The sequence below is a fragment of the Zalophus californianus genome, chromosome 2 (assembly GCF_009762305.2).
Source record: "Zalophus californianus isolate mZalCal1 chromosome 2, mZalCal1.pri.v2, whole genome shotgun sequence".
NCBI classification, from domain to species: domain Eukaryota; kingdom Metazoa; phylum Chordata; class Mammalia; order Carnivora; family Otariidae; genus Zalophus; species Zalophus californianus.
The window spans coordinates 138110997-138130582 of NC_045596.1; the positions used below are offsets into that span (position 1 = coordinate 138110997).

The following is a 19586-nucleotide window of genomic DNA, read 5'->3' on the forward strand; positions in this document are numbered from 1 at the left end:
ACTTAAATTTGTATGGAACCATGGAAGATCCTGAACAGGCAAGGTCATTTTGTGAAAGAAAAATAAACCTAGAGGTATCACAGTCCCAGATTTTAAGATATACCACAAAGTTGTAGTAATCAAAACAGTATGGCACTGGCACAAAAGCAAGTGTGTAGATGAACAGAACAGGATAAAGACTCCAGAAATAAACCCACATATATATGGTCAATTAATCTGTCACAAAGAAGTCAAGAACATACAATGGAGAAGAGACAGTCTTTTCAATAGATGGTGCTGGAAAAGCTGGACAGCTACATGTAAAAGAATGAAACTGGACCACTTTCTAACATCATTCACAAAAATAAATTCAAAATGGATTAAGGACCTAAATGTGAGGCCAAACCATACAAATCCTAGAAGAGAACACAGGCAGTAATTTTTCTGACATCAAACATAGCAACATTTTTCTAGATATGTCTCCTAAGGCAAGAGAAATAAAAGCAAAAATAAACTCCTGGGACTACATCAAAATAAAAACATTTTGCACAGCAAAAGAAACCATCAACAAAACAAAAACACAGTCTACTGAATGAGAGAAGATACTTGCAAATGATCCAGTAAGGGGTTAATGTTCAAAATAAAGAACTCATACAACTCCACACCAAAAAACTAAACAATCTGATTTAAAAAAAAAAAATGGGCAGACGACCTGAAAAGACATTTCTCAAAAGAAGACATACAGATGGCCAACAGATAATATGAAAGGATGCTCAACATTACTCATCATAAGGGAAGTGCAAATCAAAACTATGATGAAATATCACCTTACACCTATTAGAATAGCTAAAATCAAGAAGAAAGAAATAATAAGTATTGGCAAGGATGTAGAGAAATAGAGAAAAAAGGACCCCTTGTGGACTGTTGGTGGGAATGTAAATTGGTGCAGCCACTGTGGAAAACAGTATGGAGGTTCCTCAAAAAATTAAAACTAGAATTACCATATGTCCAATAATTGCACTATTGAGTATTTTCCCAGGGAAAACAAAAACACTAACTCAAAAATACATAGGCACTCCTTATGTTGATTGCAACATTATTTGTAATAACCAAGTGTCCATCAATAGACAAATAGATAAGGAAAATGTGGTACATATACACAGTAGAATATTACCAGAAATAAAAAAGGGTGAGATCTTGCCATTTGTGACAACAAGGATGGACCTGGAGGGTATTATGCTAAGTGAAATAAGTCAGGCTAAGAAAAACAAGTACCATATGATTCCATTCAAATGGAATCTTAAAAAAAAAAAGTCAATAAACCAAAAGCAGAATCAGACCTATAAATACAGAGAACAAACTGATGGTTACCAGAGGGAGGGGGTAGAAGGGGTTGGGAAAAGTAATTGAAGGGGAGAGGGAGATACAGGCCTCCAGGTATGGAATGAGTAAGTCAAAGGGATAAAAAGCTGAGCATAAGGATCATGATCAATGATACGGTAATAGCGATATAAAGGGACAGATGGCAGCTATACTTGTGAACATTAGTGTAATGTATAAACTTGTAAAATCACTGTCATTCCTCAGAAACCAATGTAAAATTGTGTGTCAACTATACTCAAAAACAAACAAAAAACAATTCTTGAAGTAGCCAAATTTATTTCTTCAAATATTGCCACATCCTCTTTATCTCTATATTTGCTTCTAGAACCCAGATATATGTGTTAGATACTGTTACATTATTCCAAGTTTTATCTTTTTTATAATTTACATTTATTTTTCTCTGTGCTTCTTTTTGAGTACTTGGCTTAATACTCCAGTTCAGTAATTTCCTGAGCTATGTTTAATCTGTTTCTTAACTTGTCCATTGAGTTTTTAACTTTAATTATATATTTTTTTACTTCTAGATTTTCATTTGATTTTTTCAGTTTTTTTATTATGTTATGTTAATCACCATACGTTACATCATTAGTTTTTGATGTAGTGTTCCATGATTCATTGTGCATAACACCCAGTGCTCCATGCAGAACGTGTCCTCCTTAATACCCATCACCAGGCTAATCCTTCACCCCACCCTCTTCCCTCTAGAACCCTCAGTTTGTTTCTCAGAGTCCATAGTCTCTCATAGTTCGTCTCCCCCTCTGATTTTCCCCCCTTCATTCTTCCCTTCCAGCTATCTTCTTCTTCGTCGTCTTCTTTTTAACATATAATGTATTATTTGTTTCAGAGGTACAGTTCTGTGATTCATCAGTCTTACACAATTCACAGCACTCACCATAGCACATACCCTCCCTAATGTCTATTTCATTTGATTTCTAAGTCTAGTGATCTTTTTTTTTTAAAGATTTTATTTATTTATTTGAGAGAGAGAGAGAGAGAAACAGCATGAGAGGGGAGAGGGTCAGAGGGAGAAGCAGGCTCCCCACCGAGCCGGGAGCCCGATGCGGGACTCGATCCCAGGACTCCGGGATCATGACCTGAGCCGAAGGCAGTCGCTTAACCAACTGAGCCACCCAGGCGCCCCAGTCTAGTGATCTTTTAAAAAAATTTCTTCTTACCCATAATTCCAGTTTCTTTTTACTTTTTTTTTAACATATCAATATAATTATTTAATATTCTGTGCCTGATAATTCCAACATCTTAATTTTATGGGTCTCGTTCTGCTGTCTCTTGTCATTTCTTGCTTGTATTCATATGAGAGCTGTTTGTATTTGTGTATAATTTTAAATTCTAAACTCATGTTTCTTGGAACATTAACCTGGAAGTTCTTGGAGGCCTCAGCTGAAGATGTATTCTTCAAGAGTGGATATGTATTTGTACTTAGGGAGCATTACCAACATAATAGAACATTAAATTTGATTCTCAGTTTGAGGGATTTTTTGGACTACTAAACTAAATGAGATGTGGGTTATAGTTGTTACAGCTATACATTCTCAGGGTCAGATTTATTCTCCCTGCACTCAGTGCCAAATTCTATTCAAGCAAGATCATTCCCAAATCATATTTACACTGAGTATTTTGGGAAGGAGAAGTAATTGTTGAGTAGCCTTTTCCAGCTTAAAGGGAAGGAGAAAACAAGAGAGTGGGTAAGTAGAAATAACATAACACAGTGAAGTGGATGACTGTTTAGTTAAATGAGGAGAAAGACAGACACCCACAGAGAGAGAGAGAGAATTTTGGAAGAACATGAAGAGAGAACAGGAAACAATAAAACGTTCTGAACGATCAACAAACCTGTAGGAGCAGCAGTAATGGCTAAGTATTGAACCACAGGGGGAAAAGGAAGGAAAATTACTTATGTACAACATCTAGTATGTATCAGGCATGATCTATGCACCCAATCAACTTTGGATTATTTAATCTTCTCAATGATACTTGTAATAGCCAAGTAGGTATTATTGTCTTTACCGAAGACTTCTATATGATTTTTATACATCTAAAGCTGCACTGCCCAATACAATAGCAACTAGCCACATGACATTTAAATTTATTAAATAAAATTAAATAGTTTCTTGTTTGTACTAGCCACATCACATGGGCTCAATAGCTACATGTGGCCAGTGGCTACCTTTTTGGATAGTACAGACAGAACCTTTCCATCATCACAGAACTTCTATGGGATTGCACTCATCTAAGTGTTCCTTCAAACAGATTCTTGATAATTTCTGATGATTGTCACAAAGCACTGTCTCTGGGTATTCCTCAATTTCCAAGTTTTATTGGTGAAAGAATCCACATTTTCCAGCATGCTTACAAAAATGTTGTGTACCCTTCTAAAAGTGAATATAATGTCTGAGAATATTTGAAAAGACACAAATGATATAAATAGATTTAATTTTTTTGCTAAATCAGGCAAGTTAGAACTAGCACATAAAAAGGTAATTAATCTTAAGTCAACTGAAACCTAATAATAAAAAACAAACGAGCGTACCTACAAATAAACATTTGATGTTTCTCAACTAAATTATAGGAAAGGAAATTTCTTTAAAACATGTAATGTCTTTACAGAGCTTAAAAATAAGGCATTAACCATTACTTAATTCTTTATGATGAAGGATTCAACTAAAAATATAATAGCCTTAATAAATTTGCATTATTTTAGTACTAAATTTTAAATTGTTATTGATAATTGTAAACCAGCATGCCCTCTTGTTTTATTGGCCCATATGCTGTCTTTTCCTGTTGCTCTATTTTATTAAAACACCAAATATATAATTCCCAAGGATCTTTTCTTTTTACTATAATATCTTAAATACAAATTAATAGGCATTAAGAGTCACTTCTTTCCCACCTCCTCTCAACAGTCTTATCCATAGAGAATTCTAGTGACAATAAAAAGATAGATAAACCTAATTCTAGGCTTTATTTTATGGTAAACTATTTTTCACTACATTTAAGCAAGACAAAATATCATCAGGTATTGAGGCTTTAAATAATTATTATGTCATGATTTCCTTTTTAAACTGATTTTTCAAAACTGAAGTCTTCAGATTTTACACAACATCAAGAATAATCGTAGAAGGAAATCACAAACGGTTTTGTAGATGTTCTATCAGGGGAAAGACATTAGGTGAGATGTTGCCAACCTCTCTAAACTCCAGGGAATGAGGCCAGCTTTCACATCAGTGAATAAACAGGTAATAACTGAGAAGTTCAAAGTGTCTCGGAAATCAATTATTTTCCTCTTAAATGCTGTAGACTATCTCTGTACTGTGAGCTGGAATTCTCCTGGGGAAGGGCACCAGGTGCTAAAATGGCTCCTGTTTCTAACTGGCACTCACAGAAGACTCTAACATTCACAGTTTTCCTCACAGGCAATCCTTTAAAGATTTTCTAATACCATTACTACGTCACCGTGAATTAGAGAGAATTCAAAAATTTTGCTCTGTTTTTAAAGAAAGCCAAACAATGAATTGTGGATCACTACATCAAAAACTAATGATGTACTGTATGGTGACTATAATAAAATAAAATTAAAAAAATAAAAATAAAGAAAAATAAAGAAAGCCAAACAAATAAAAATTCTGTACATTTTAGCTAATCTTTTACCCAGAACTTATAATGAGAAGTCCTAAATTTTCTGTTTTTAGTCACAGACAATGCACAAATTTTTGATCTTGGAAGAATTTCAAATGGACTCTTAAGAATCATCCAAAAGCTAATATAAGAACAGACTATAATATTCTGTGGACCTAGTTCCTGAAAAAATAGTCCCTGGACATCTACATACAAGTTTCCTGAAATTCTATAAGTAAACTCTAATTTTTGTTCTGCTTACAAGATGCTGTATTTAAATATCTTGAGTTGTGCCACTGAAAGAACTTGAATTAGGGAGCCTGGGTGGCTCAGTCATTAAGCGTCTGCTTTCGGCTCAGGTCATGATCTCAGGGTCCTGGAATCGAGTCCCACATCGGGCTCCCTGCTCGGCGGGAAGCCTGCTTCTCCCTCTCCCACTCCCCCTGCTTGTGTTCCCTCTCTTGCTGTGTCTCTCTCTGTCAAATAAATAAAATCTTAAAAAAAAAAGAACTTTAATTACAGTATTTGTTTTTACTATATCTTTTACTAAGGTATAACATAAAGTTGGTGACATGTACTAATCTTAAGTATAAAGCACAATTAAATTTTACATGTGTATATACCCATGCCTGCACCCAGATCAAAATACACAACATTTTCAACACCCTATGTTCACTCTTTCTTCTTCCCAGTCAATTCTTTTTCGCAAAAGGTAACTATTGGTTAGACTTCTATTACATTCCATTAATTTTGTTTGTTCTTTAACTTCATGCAAATAGAATAACAAAGAATATACTTTTTGTGCCTGGCTACTTTTACTCAACATTAGGTTTTAAGATTCATCACGCTGTTGCATGTACATGTTCTTAATTTTTTCTTTCAATTGCTGTGGAAGTATTCAACATACAGTTTATCAGTTGCACTATTTTTATAGGAGTATTTTAAGAGTATTTCTTTTTTATTTTATTTTATTATTTATTATTATTTTAAAAGATTTTATTTACTCATTTGAGAGAGAGAGAAATCACAAATGGGGAGGAAGGGCAGAGGGAGAGGGAGAAGCAGACTCCCCACCGAGCACTGAGCCCAGCACAGGGCTCCAACCCAGGACCCCGAGATCAAGACCTGAGCCGAGGGCAGATGCTTAACCCACTGAGCCACCCAAGTGCCCCAAGAGTATTTCTTTGTATTTGAAATTGAAAAGCAAAAATAACTTTGAACATACATTAGATATTTCAGTTCTTGAGAAGAAACCACTGACCACAATTTCACTTGATTTTCCTGGGGCCTATACTCTAACTCTGTACATATTACTTTCAGGATCTTATTTTATTTGTAAAAAGCAAGATATATTTAAAAAAATCTAGTTCTTTTCTCTGGTGGGAATGACATACTGAATCAGTTAAGGCTAGCTAGGCGCTTTGTTCCAATCACGGGAAATGCAATGTTACAGAATGTCATTATCTTGACTATCCTAATGTTGATTTAGAACTTCTCTTTCACATAGCAGAAATGACTCCTTATGTTACATTCAAGTAATAAAAGAAGCACTCATTTACTCCCTGATCACCCCATTAAGTTTCATTTTAATGTGTTTCCTCTAACTCACTAGACACTTAAGTCTGTTGAATTCTTGCTAAAATATCTCAGTTGGGATTTCTGGAAGGAGTGGTCTTCATACATCATTGGGAAGTAAAGTTATTTTTGAATATTTAAAAATAATATTTTCTTAATGTAAAACATGTGCTTGAAAAGTATACTCATTCCCTATACTGAATTCATAGGTGTCTCTAAACTTTGCATTTTAATTAGATCCAGTGACTATTAAATATCTTTTAGCTTTGAAATCACAAATCTCCTTCATGTGATACTTTGTATACAGCTCAAGCAGTGTCCACTTGAGATTGTTATATTGTTAGTAACAGGTGGTAGGTATTTTTACATGAAACTTAAGTCAGTTATTTTTTCCCCAACTGTAGATGTTTTGTTGTTGTTGTTATTGTTTGTATCTTTCCATTGCAATTAGTTGTGGGTTAGAGGGAAAAATAAATAAATTCAGTCTTTAATCCTAATTGCAAAGTCGAGTGTATTTTAGCAAAATATTTCTATATAGGTACATTCTTATATAAATATAAGAGAGCAATTGTCTTGGAAGAATTGTTTGAGATCACTTTTAAACCAAGTCTTGAATTTCTGACTTTTGTAGCTGAAACAACAGCTGATTCATAAAACATGCTTCTGAAAACATGCGCAATGGCAGGGATGCTTTTATTCATTTCCAGTATGTTCTTCCTTTTCTAGACGTGTTAGTGCTTAAAGTGCACCCTTGATTGAGAAAAAATAATCTTGTAGAAGCAGCTCTTGAGTCAAACTGAGATCACAGTGAAATGATATGTTTAAAGAACCATCATTATAGCACTACACAGCACTACTCATAGAAACTTCACTTGCTAATAAAACTGTATTCCCACGGGTCCTGCAAATTTCCAACTTTAAGCAGCCAACATCCAGAGACATGGTTCACTTAACAAGAATCGAAGTATCTGAAAAGTTAAGTACATCAAGTACCTCTATTTTTGAGTGCAGTCAGTTCTCTACAGCACTGGCTATGTGTAATGCTCAGACCAGCAGCATCAGCATTACCTTGGGAACTTGATAGAAATGCAGATTCTTAGGTTCCACCCCAGACCTGCTCAGAGACTCCAGGGTCAGGGAACAAGCAGGCTGTTTTAATAAGCTCTCTAGGGGACTCTGGTACAAACTTAAGTTTGAAAACCACAGTTCAACAGAAATATTGAACGAAAAGAATATGAAAATATCCAGAAGAACAGTGGTCAGTAATTAAACTTTTAATTAAATTAACAAGAAACACCAGACTAAATCACATAATCAAAACTTTCCTGTTTTGCGCCCTCTTCTGAGAAAAAAAGAGGTTTTATCACCCAGAGATCTACAGCTATAAGGAAATAACATTCCATGAAATGTTGAATGAGTCTTTCATAGAGTAGAAATTCAAAGTTTGTATTAATGCCTATTAGCTGGTGCATTAAAACAATAAAAATGACTTCTTGCACCTCGCAATTTTTCTTCAAGTTTTCCCTTTTAGTCTGCTTTCTGTACTGTCTTCATTGTCAGCTGTATGTCCAATTCTCATTGCCTCTCGGTCACTTGTGTTTCAAATTATACACTTTAAAAACACAACTCTTTTTGGGGTGCCTGGGTGGCTCTGTCGATTAAGCAGCTGTCTTTGGATTTCAGCTCAGGTCATGATCTCAGGGTCATCTTTGGATTATGCCTGGACACACTGGCTACCTGCATTATCCATGAATATCTTTCCTTAAGATTCAGCAAATTTATCATGAATAAAAACTAAAAATACAGTTTCTAAAAGATACAAATTCAAATATTCTTAAACACAAAAGCAAAGCCTTTGCAAAATTTACCATGGCCCTTTCAAGCCCCAGTTAAATTTAGCTTGTCTTACTGCACAGCAGTGGCAGCATGAAAAAAAAAAATCAAGTGTTCGATATCAAATCTCAGATTTTCCTAAATGGATAGTCAACACATGATGACATCAGATTCTAGAGTTAAGTCATTAGGCCCCCAGTTTTCTTTATGTTGATGAGGACACAGGTTTGAAATCACTGGAGCATGCTGCCCTATTAAGAAGTTAAGCATGACTAAATTCTATGCCACCACATTAGTTGCCGCACAGTGAAAGAGTGACAATGATCAGCGGGTGGGTTTAACAGTCACAGTATTAACACGAACCAGGCTCACCTGCAGAAACCTCTCCTTGTTTATCTTCTTCTTACCTGAAGTCAAAACGCCTAACCCCATTTTTTTGGAGGACTCTGAGGATTTTTTATCTACCAACCCCTTAAATATTGTGTTCTGCAGGGATTCTCTGAATTCTAGTTTCATTTTATTCACTTTCTCGAGAAAAATCCCTTCCAAACTTGGAAGGCACCTGTCCTTGGGGGAGATGCTTGGATTTTTTGCTCATCCCTGTACTGGGCTTACCAGGGGGGCAAAGCCCCCCTTATTAGGGGCAAACCTATAGCATGAAAGGACAGGCTGAATTTAGTAGTCACTTATTGAAAATCCAATTGTTGGGCAATAGGAATCTTATTTTCTCCAACCAACTTTACAAGCAATATATTAATGTGTTAATTGCCATTTGTCTGATGTATTGTTTTTTCCCCCTCAGTTGTTTCCACATCCTGGATGAGTGAGAGGAGTGGGAGGGATGAGAGCATATTTACCAAACTCCACAAACTCCAAAGAGGGACACAAATTCCAACAGAACACCTAAAGGAAGTCTCACTTCCACCTGAGAGTCCCAGGCCTTTCCTGTCCATCCAACACCTTCTCCCTTCCTGTTAGTTGCAGCCCCCTCCTTTTTGGATAACTACTCCCTTCTTTGTCCAACCATGTGGCTCAAGTGGGGACTACTAATCTTAGTATTTTTACCTAGAGAAGACAGGTGACCCATTATGTAACAACTGGCATTCTTTCTTAAGAAGGTCTTGGCAGGGAGGGACTCACTCTCTGGTGACAAAGATGTGAGGCTATACAGAGATGGTTACTATATCTCCATTGCAAAAAAAGAATTAAACTAGTGTGCAAAGAGAGGAGATGGTAGAAGTATCCTTGTGTCTGGTACCACCTACTCTTCTCCTCAGGTACAATGTTTCCCTTCCCAATTTTATAAACCAATAAACATGCTCGCATTGGTCCAAAGCAGTATAACCACTCAGAATAAAATAAAAAAAAATCCTGCTAATAAGATAGTCTTCAACCAACTAATTCCAGGTGCATTAAGGAGAGAAATGTTAAAAAGATACCATAAAGTCCAGAAGAAAGCAAAAAGGACGATATCTAACAAATGGCATGAAAAAAATTGTTCTAAGTTTAAAAATGGAAAACGACATGAAAATGTTAGATAAAATGGAAAAACACAAAAAATAAGAACTTCAGTTTGTCAAAACCCTTGAAAATGTAATTGAACAAAAGAAACAGCACAATATATGCTACCATTTTCACAAAGAAATTGCTATGTGAAATGCTTATGTAAACTGAGAAAGGATAGTAATAACGTTCCCAGGAGCAAAATGGGTCAAATACATAAACAGACAATTCACAAAGAGAAAATACAAATGGTTAATAAACATTTTAAAGATGTATCACTAATAAAAAGAAATGAAAGATAAATTACAACTTCGGGTCAAATATTATATGCTGTGTATGTAGATGCATACTATAATGTATACATTTACACATACATGTGAAGTAGGTATTTGTAAACACTTTATGGATATGTAAACTGTTATTATGGAAGCAATTTAATAATTTTTCCAAGTAGTTTTTATAATTTTCATTTCATTTTTATCTTCTTTATTTAATAAATAAATATTATTTAGCTATTGAAATAATTTTATTTTTTAAGATTATTTATTTATTTATTTATTTATTTATTTATTTATTTATTTATCTGAGGTGGGGGAAGGGGCAGAGGGTGAGAGAATCCGAAGCAGACTCCATGCTGAGCTCAGAGCTCTGAGGCGGGGCTCAATCTCAGGACACTGAGATCAGACCTGAGCTAAAACCAAGAGTCAGACGCTTAACTGACTGTGTCCCCCAGGCACCCTGCTATTGAAATAGTTTTAATGAAGAATTTATAGTAAAGTTATGAAAATGGTTCTGTTTAAATGTAAAGAAGAAAATTATAGTATTTCATATATGAAATTATTTCAACTATGTTAAAAATAGATGTAGAACAGGGGTGCTTGGGTGGTATAGTCAGTTAGGCATTAGAATCTTGGTTTCTTCTCAGGTTGTGATCTCAGGCTTGTGAGACTGAGCCCTGAGTGGGGCCCGAGTGGGGCTCAATGCTGATCGTGGAGTCTGCTTAAGACTCCCCATCTCCCTCTACCCCACCCCTGTGCTCTCTCTCTCTCAAATAAATAAATAAATAAATCTTTAAAAGAATAGATATAGAACAAACAGTGGAAATAAATATATCCAAATGAAGGGGGGAAATTGGAGGGGGAGACGAACCATGAGAGACTATGGACTCTGAGAAACAAACTGAGGGTTCTAGAGGGGAGGGGGTGGGGGGATGGGGTAGCCTGGTGATGGGTATTAAAGAGGGCACGTTCCGCATGGAGCACTGGGTGTTATACGCAAACAATGAATCATGGAACACTACATAAAAACTAATGATGTAATGTATGGTGATTAACATAACACAATAAAATAAATACATCCAAAATTTAATGGCACTTAATTTGTGAAATCCTAGATAATTTTTATTTGCTTCTTTATGCTTTTCTGTATTTTCTCCAAGTATTTATTTTTATTGTAAAATTGTTATATGTGAAGGTTTACCACTTATCTAACAATATTTTTAGAACTTTAGCTTATGAATTACAGAATTGACTCTGAAGTGATTAGTCACAGACTCTTTGGGTAATCATAGTAAAAATCAGGCTCTTCCCCTGGATTGTCTCCCCTCAGTCCTACACACATTTCCTGCACTGTAAGCTTCCTGTTGTGCTATTTTGTGACACAGTATTTTGAGAGAGAGAAAAAATTACTTATATGCAGATACTGAGTGTCATTAGTTGAATTCCAACTAGGCAATGTTACTGTAACAAAAACCAGAGCTAACCAAAACCCAATAATAACTCCTGGTCACGTACAATAAAATGTCCATTTCACTAATCATGTGCTGCCTGGAATATCCTTCTCCATGATAACTACCTGGCTCTTCTAGATAAGGTTTTCTGACTCAAGTACACAATTGGCAGTCCTGCCCCTGCTTGATTGACCTACTTTAGCGGAAGTTCCGCAGCCTCAATTTGAAATGCTACAGCTGAAAGGAAATTTCAATCCGAATTATTAATTAAAATGTCTTTTCAATGTATGTTTTGGAAATTTAATATTGGTCAACAAAAAGGTTTTTCAGAGTCAGCAATAGCACGGGGAAATTAGACAAGCAAGGCACAGGATCTCGAAATGGGAATGTGAGAGGAAGGGCACATGGAAATACTTTTACATCTACTTTTGTGTTTAAGGAGATACATGAGATATATTGTTTGGGTGGTGGTTAGATTAGACAGTCTTACCCTTTCATAGAGTTGGGACTTCAAACCTAGCACCATCTCTATCACCTCATCCCAAACACATCAAGCCCTCTCTTTCTCCTCTTTCCCTTCTTGTATCCCTGCAACTGATTCCCAGGCTTCACTCCACCTTCTCCCTCTTACTCTATCTAATCTCTAGCCTATAAATAATAATGAACACATGATTTTTATTTGACATTTTTAAAATGCTTTGCTATTGTTAAGCCAATTAATAAATATTCTCTGGCAAACTTACAAAAAAAAGTCACGATTTGTGTGAGACTAGCGTAGCTATGGATTATACAAAGTGGCATGCTAATAACAAGAAAGACTTTTTTTTTAAAGATTTTACTTTTTATTTATTTTATAGAGAGAAAGCTATGTGCGAGCAAAGGAGGCGGAAGGGGCAGAGGGAGGGGGAGAAAAATCTCAGGCTGACACCCCACTGAGCATGGAGCCTGACACGGGCCTTGTCCTCATGACCCTGAGATCATGATCTGAGCTGAAACCAAGAGTTGGATGCTTAACCGACTGAGCCATCCAGATGCCCCCTTTTTAAAAGATTTTATTTATTTTATTTATTATTTCTTTCTTTATTTATGAGAAAGAGAGAACAAGAAAAACTTTTTACCATTTTTTATCTTTATAAAGTAATAGGTTCAAGTAAAACCCAGCTGAGACCTCAATGTCTAATCCACTCTGCTATGATATTTGCATTTTATAATGACATCTATAATATTTCACACTTTTCCTATTTATTTCAAAATAGCACTTTAGTCATAAATACCATTTCTGCCTATCTCATTGTAAGAGAAAATTTCCACAAGAACTGAAAATATTAAATTGCTATTGGTTCACTCTTATTATGAAGTTCTCCATGATTTCAGAATAAGACAGAAGAAAAGGTCACATTTTATATTGAAAGCCAAAACTACATGAAGTGAATAGTATCTGCTGAGGATATTAGTATGAGCAAAAGATATATACCATTTCTTTTCCTTCATTTATTTGTATATAACATATATATATGTATGTATACATATGTTATACAAAAGCTGAATACATACACATATATGACATATATGTGATCAGCTTTTGGTCAAAATGAAAATATTTTTAAATAAACATAATTTTAAAGTGTTAAGGACTAATTTGTATTGTATAAATAAAGTGATAGAAGTAACACTATAGATTTTAGTCAAGTTCAGTAACTTCTACAAAACCTCACTTTTTTTCTGTCATTGGATTTTCTTGGTAAGGTTTTCTGTAAATGGTACCAGTGAAAACTCTAAGCAAAAACCATCAGATTGGTAGTCACCTCCAGTTTGAATGCCTGACCACCAAGATATAATTGGGAAAGACTGGTACAAGGGACCCGGCAATCAAAAACTGACCCTTTTAGAGTCAGCCCTTAGAACTGCCCTCCCAATCCTGGACTCCATCCTTGAATAGACAACTCAAGTTGCTGAGGTTATAAAAAAAATAGAGGAAAAAGAGGAGAAAAAAGGAGGGAAAGTTCAGTGTGTAGGTCTGAGGATGCCTCCTGTCTGGGCCTATTTAATATCTTTAGCAATGTTAATCTCTGAAGAATAATGGTGTTTTCCATAGTCTGTAATTCAACAGTATTTTTTAAAAAGTATTATTCATAAATAAATTTAAAAGTGCTTAACAATATTTTGAAATTTTCCATGATGCCACCCCCTTTTCTTTTGCCTTCAATGTTCTTTTACAAAGTAGCAATTTCAAATTTCTATCCAAAGATAATCAGGTTCTGGGTATAAAGTTACAGTTATAGGGGTGCTTGGGTAGCTCAGTTGATTAAATTTAAGCATTCAAGCCTTGATTTTGGCTCATGTCATGATTTCAGGGTCATGAGACTGAGCCCCACGTCAGGGTCTATGCTGGGCGTGGAACCTGCTTTAGATTCTGTCTCCCTCTCCTTCTGCCCCTCTCCCGACTCTCTCCTTCCCTAAAAAATAAATAATAATAATTAATAATAATAATAATAAAGTTACAGTTATACAAAATGAGTGTCAGATTCACTGCAAAACACAGTGTCTATAGATAACTATAAAGTATAGTGCACTTACAGATTTGTTAAGAGGGTAGAGCTCACACATTGTTTTTGCCAGAAAACAAAAACAAAATCAAAACAGAATGAAAGGACACAGGAAACTTTCGCAGTTTCCTTATGTCATTTAGTCTCCACAATTTAGTGATTCAGGTATGTTTCATCCTCATTTCATAGATGAGGAAGCTAACTGAAGCATAGGTTCACAGCATCTGCTTAAAAACTTTTGGAACTAAGTGAGCTTTGGAATTCAGAATTTTACTATTCATTTTATTTTAGAAGTTAATATGATACACAAATCCTAAATTTTATAACATCACAATAGGGTATGAAATGATACCAGAAGCGAAAACATCACTGTTTTCCTTCACTTTAAGTGGGATAAGTTAAGATTATAAATAGTTCAGGTCAGCATAGGAGAGGTATTCTAGGCAAATGAACTATTAAAATCACTGGGATTTCAGAGGTTTATGGATTTGGAATTGTGGACTTAGCACATGATGAAAGCTACATGACTGGTTATCCACGGATTTGAGTCTTGAATGCTGGCAAGCTGATTTCTAAGCTTAGGCACCTGCCACTGCACCCCTTTCAGCGACTTCAAAGAAGAGGAATCCACGAATATGAGTGCTTAAATGACCCTCACCACACCTATCACAGAGGTAACTGGTGGAGGACCTGAGATTCCAACCCATATTTGATCCCAAAATATTGACTCTACTCTCAGACTCATTTTTTTAAAATGAGTCTGAGAATAAAATAAAATAAAATAAAACATTATATTTATTTGACACAGAGAGACATAGCGAGAGAGGGAACACAAGCAGGGGGAGCAGGAGAGGGAGAAGCAGGCTTCCCGCTGAGCAGGGAGCCCAATGCGGGGTTGAATCCCAGGACCCTGGGATCATGACCTGAGCTGAAGGCAGACGCTTAACGACTGAGCCACCCAGGCGCCCCTACTCTCAGACTCATGTCAGTTTCTTTGCATGTTGCTTGATATCTTGCCTCAATTCTGTTAAACAACTTTATTATCCTGGTTGGTCATCTGTAAATAAGCATTATTATTCAAAAGATGATTCTACCCTCAGATTTCCTTAGGACAATGCATAGTGTGCATTACTGCTAACCCAACCAGAATGCTACACTAGAATATTATACAGATACAACTTCTACAAAGCTTCTTGTAGTCAATTATATTTTGAAAAAGAGATGAAAGAATATAACACTGTATGTTAACTATACTGGTATTAAAATAAAAAATACTTTAAAAAGAGATTAAAAAGCAAAAACTGAAATTGCATTACATCCATTCGTATTTTAATATACAAATTAGTTTCATTCACTTAATTTTGTTATATACAAGTTTCGGATTACTTCATTAAGCAGTTTCAGCCAAAAATAAGCCTATAAAATGACTAAATTAATTGCAAACTCCACACATCTCAGAAGTCAGTCAGTAACATAATTGAAAAAAATTATTCTAATAGGACTATAAAATTGTTTGCCATGACTACACGTTATTTAGGGGAAAGAAACTTTGCAGCATGATATAATAGAAATTGAGATGGACTAAAAGTCAGAAAACTTAGGGTCCATCTGGGTCAAACACATATACTCTGTGACTTTGGGCAAATCATTTATTTTCTATTTTAGTTTTTTTTCTGTAAAAAAAAAACTATCAACAAACACTAAAGGATTTTGAGACGTTGACATTATGTAAACAAGCTAAAATAATTTTTAAATTCTACAACTGCATAAAATGTCAGTATTTTTTCTTAGAATTTCATTATTTATCATAAGAAATACAATGTTTGTCCAAGTTTGAAAATTTGAAGTTTTTTTCTACCAGTTTTTGAAATTACAGTAAGTGTATCCATGTGAAAAAATGGTCCACATAATTTTTTTTAAAGTTAAGATAGAATGAAAAGGCCATAATTGCTAACCAGATATACTCACGAATAAAGAAAATATCTTTGGCTTATTTGTCCAGAAAGTACAGTAGTAATTACAACATTATTATGATAAAATTTAAGTTGGCATCCTACTTTAAATCTGACATGAATACATTTAATACTTTTGCTTCAAAACAGTAAGAAACTCTTTATTTATCTACTTTCATCATAACATGTTCTCATGAGTTTTCCATTTAAATCAAGACTTTAAGAACAACCAGAGATCCTACTGATAATGAATGCGCATACATATTTATAAATAAAATGGTCTCAGTCTTTATTTCTTTAATATCTAAGTAACCATATTACAATTTTGAAGAAACTTCTTTTGTGGCAGATCTAGAAAACCGTTGAGTAAAACTATGTGCAACATGTACTTATTGATAAGGAAAAGAAGAAATTTAACAGAGCATTTATTATGGGTAATGCACAGTACTGGTTGAATAATCCACATGACTGCATTAAATCTTCACAGCACTTTTTATGGGTATTATTAGCCCTACTTTATAGAGGATCAGAGTAAGAAAAATACCTCAGTAATGATTACACAGCTGTCTGGTGGAAGGGCTGAGATTCCAACTGTTGGATCCCAGCTCTCATGGACCAATTTCTTTGCACTGTGCCCATAGCTAAATTTTTGTGCTTTTATCATTCCATTCAGTAAGATCTTTTTCTTCAAAGATCTCAAAATACTTAGGACTACCAAAAATCTTTCAAGAATTCTAATAATTTTTATGTCTGGTCTATGTAAATTGTATAACATACCAGAAGATTGCAAGAGACATTCCAGAAAAGTACCTAGTCATTTCTTCATAGAAAAATTGTGAGAACTATCTGCTTAATAATTAATGCAAAAACGGGCGGGAGCATCGCAGTGGCTGTGGCTCTCGGTCTAGAGTGCCCCTCGGGCGTCGCCCTCTGCTCCTTCTGTCCTGGTAGCGGGAGACTTTCTAACATCACTAATCTCAGAGCGATCTGTCTTGAAGTCAGTGTGGCCACTTGAGGAAGGCACTCCCACCCCCTGAGATGACGTCCACGCTTCCAACAACCGGGGCCCAGGGGCCAATGCTGTTTGAGGATCTGGCTGTGTATTTTTCTCAAGAGGAGTATGTGAGTCTGCACCCTGTCCAGAGGTCCCTCAGCAGAGATACTACACAGGAGTGTTTCGAGGATATGGCCTTGATGGGAGGGGAAGGCAAGACTGAAATTTCTCAACAGTTAAATCTAGAGTCTACGGGATTTGAAGAACTTGCCCCAGAAAACTCCTCCATCACTGTGCCCCTTATCTATTACCCAGAAAAATCTGAGACTGGAGTTGGAGACCCAGAAAGGAAAGTATCAGGTGGAGCTCCGGCTTGCAAGAAAAGGTTCATAAGCCTATTAATTACCATTGAAAACCAAACTCCATTACTAGAACTGTCTCAGTGTTTAGGAACCAGAGCACTTTCTGAAATTCTTGAATTTCCTGGGGAAGAAGCCAAAAATTTGTACAAGTGTCCTGAATGTGACGAAAGCTTCAGTGATAACTCATACCTTGTTTTGCATCAGAAAACTCATTCTGGAGAGAAAAAGTATAAATGTGGTGACTGTGGGAAGATTTTCAATCATAGAGCCAACCTGAGGACACACAGGAGAATCCATACTGGCGAGAAGCCTTATAAGTGTGCTGAGTGCGGCAGTAGCTTCCGCCAGCACTCACATCTGTCTCGGCACATGAATATCCACATAAAGGAGAAACCCCACACATGTGGCATATGTGGGAGAGGTTTTATGTGGCTCCCAGGATTGTCACAGCATCAGAAAACCCACGCTGCCAAAAAAGCCTATGAATGTACTGACTGCGGTAAATATTTTGGTCAGAAAACAAATCTTGCTTTGCATGAAAGAATGCACACGTCAGCCACCCAGTACCAGTGCACTCAGTGTGTGAAGTGCTTCGGGCAGTCCTCACACCTTGTCCTCCCTGAGCAGGGCCATGCAGATGACTCTGAACACTGCAGTGACTGTGGGGAAAATATGCTTTTGTTCTCAAAATTTAAACCTTTAAAATGTCCTGAGTGTGCGAAGACCTTCCTTCGTGTCTCTGAGCTTATTTCCCATCAGAGCATTCATAGAGGGGAAAAGCCCCATAAATGCAAAACATGGGCAAAAAGTTTTATTTTGGACTCAGAGCTTGCATGCCACCAGAAGAACCACACAGGAGAGGAACCTTTTAAATGTACCATGTGTGGGGAAAATTTCAGGTTGAATATGCATCTCATCGTTCATCAGCAAACCCATACGAAAACCACCATGTAAATATAGCAAGTTTTCATTAACGACGCTGTGCTTCTCAGTATCTATACTGCAAACTGGGAACCAGTTACCCTTTATGTACCAGGCACTTTATATGCATTCCATGTCACGTGTCACTTAGTCTCCATCACAGCCTTGCTTTAGGCACTATGATTTCCATTTTATAACCGAGGAAGGATAATGTTACAGCTAGTGAACGAAGCCAGGATTCTAACTCAGTAACTCAGTCACTGTTCACATTGCATTTGTATGAGCCAGAGAATGATATGGAACTTTTCTTTAAATTCAGTTTTCATTAAAAAAAAAAAAATAATAATTAATGCAAAAACGTGAGGAAATGAGACAACCAAATGAAAAATAAACATGGCATACATCTTTTTCAAGCATCTTAACTCCCTCCATGTCCCCTTTTTGTGGCTGGAAAAAGTAAATACTATCTGCAAGTAATATGTTCAAGGGAAATGCACATGTATTTACCAAGAACAAAGTAGTAAACATTGTCTCTACGGGTTGCCAGAAATTACTTATATCACTGCAACCATATTGCACTCAGAGTTGCTTCATTTCTACTAAATGAACAATAAAATGGTGCTTCTAAAAAGAGTGTCTGGAGCTTGAGCAATAACACTGTAAAGCTAAAGGGACGTCAGTGGGACCAGATGTTTGTAATTACATCTAAACTGCTGCAAAAGCATTGAAAAATTGGCTAAGAAAAGGGACTAGAACCTGAGGCTGATCAATGAGCAGGAGATTACTTTTTATAGAGTCCTATATGCTTTTTGGTGGATCATTACCATGAATTATACTGATCTTCAAAAAGTATAGAGACCACATCAGATGAATGAAACACCTTAGTGTGATTTTCAAAAATAACGTATGGTTCAACTAAAACTCTTTACTTTCATACGTTTCCCCTTCTTGATCACATACCCTAACAAAAGGTCTTCAATGATACTATAAATAAAAGCTTCTAATTAGTTAATACTACTTTATAATTAAGGAATTTTAATACAATCTTTACAAATAAATACTTACCGGATACTTACTACACATCAGGCTGTGTTTAAAGAGGCATAAATATGTTTAATTCTGACAACAGCCCTTTTGAGATAAGTGGTGTTATTATCTCTGTTTACAGATGAGAAC

General features: G+C 35.8%; 2 protein-coding genes across 3 annotated transcripts in view; one reads left to right on the forward strand and one right to left on the reverse strand.

Moving 5' to 3' along the window:
- MARCHF1 (membrane associated ring-CH-type finger 1) overlaps positions 1–19586 on the reverse strand; it is an 848690-nt gene that overhangs the window by 261196 nt on the left and 567908 nt on the right. The window lies entirely within an intron of this gene.
- On the forward strand, positions 17013–18730 carry LOC118356706 (zinc finger protein 597-like). The gene has a single exon (XM_035726041.1). It carries the CDS (start codon positions 17172–17174, stop codon positions 18441–18443), a length of 1272 nt encoding a protein of 423 aa, XP_035581934.1. The 5' UTR covers positions 17013–17171; the 3' UTR covers positions 18444–18730.

What these genes read in the sequence shown, in the direction of transcription:
- LOC118356706 (XM_035726041.1), top strand. Translation starts at nt 17,172, where the DNA reads ATGACGTCCACGCTTCCAACAACCGGGGCCCAGGGGCCAATGCTGTTT.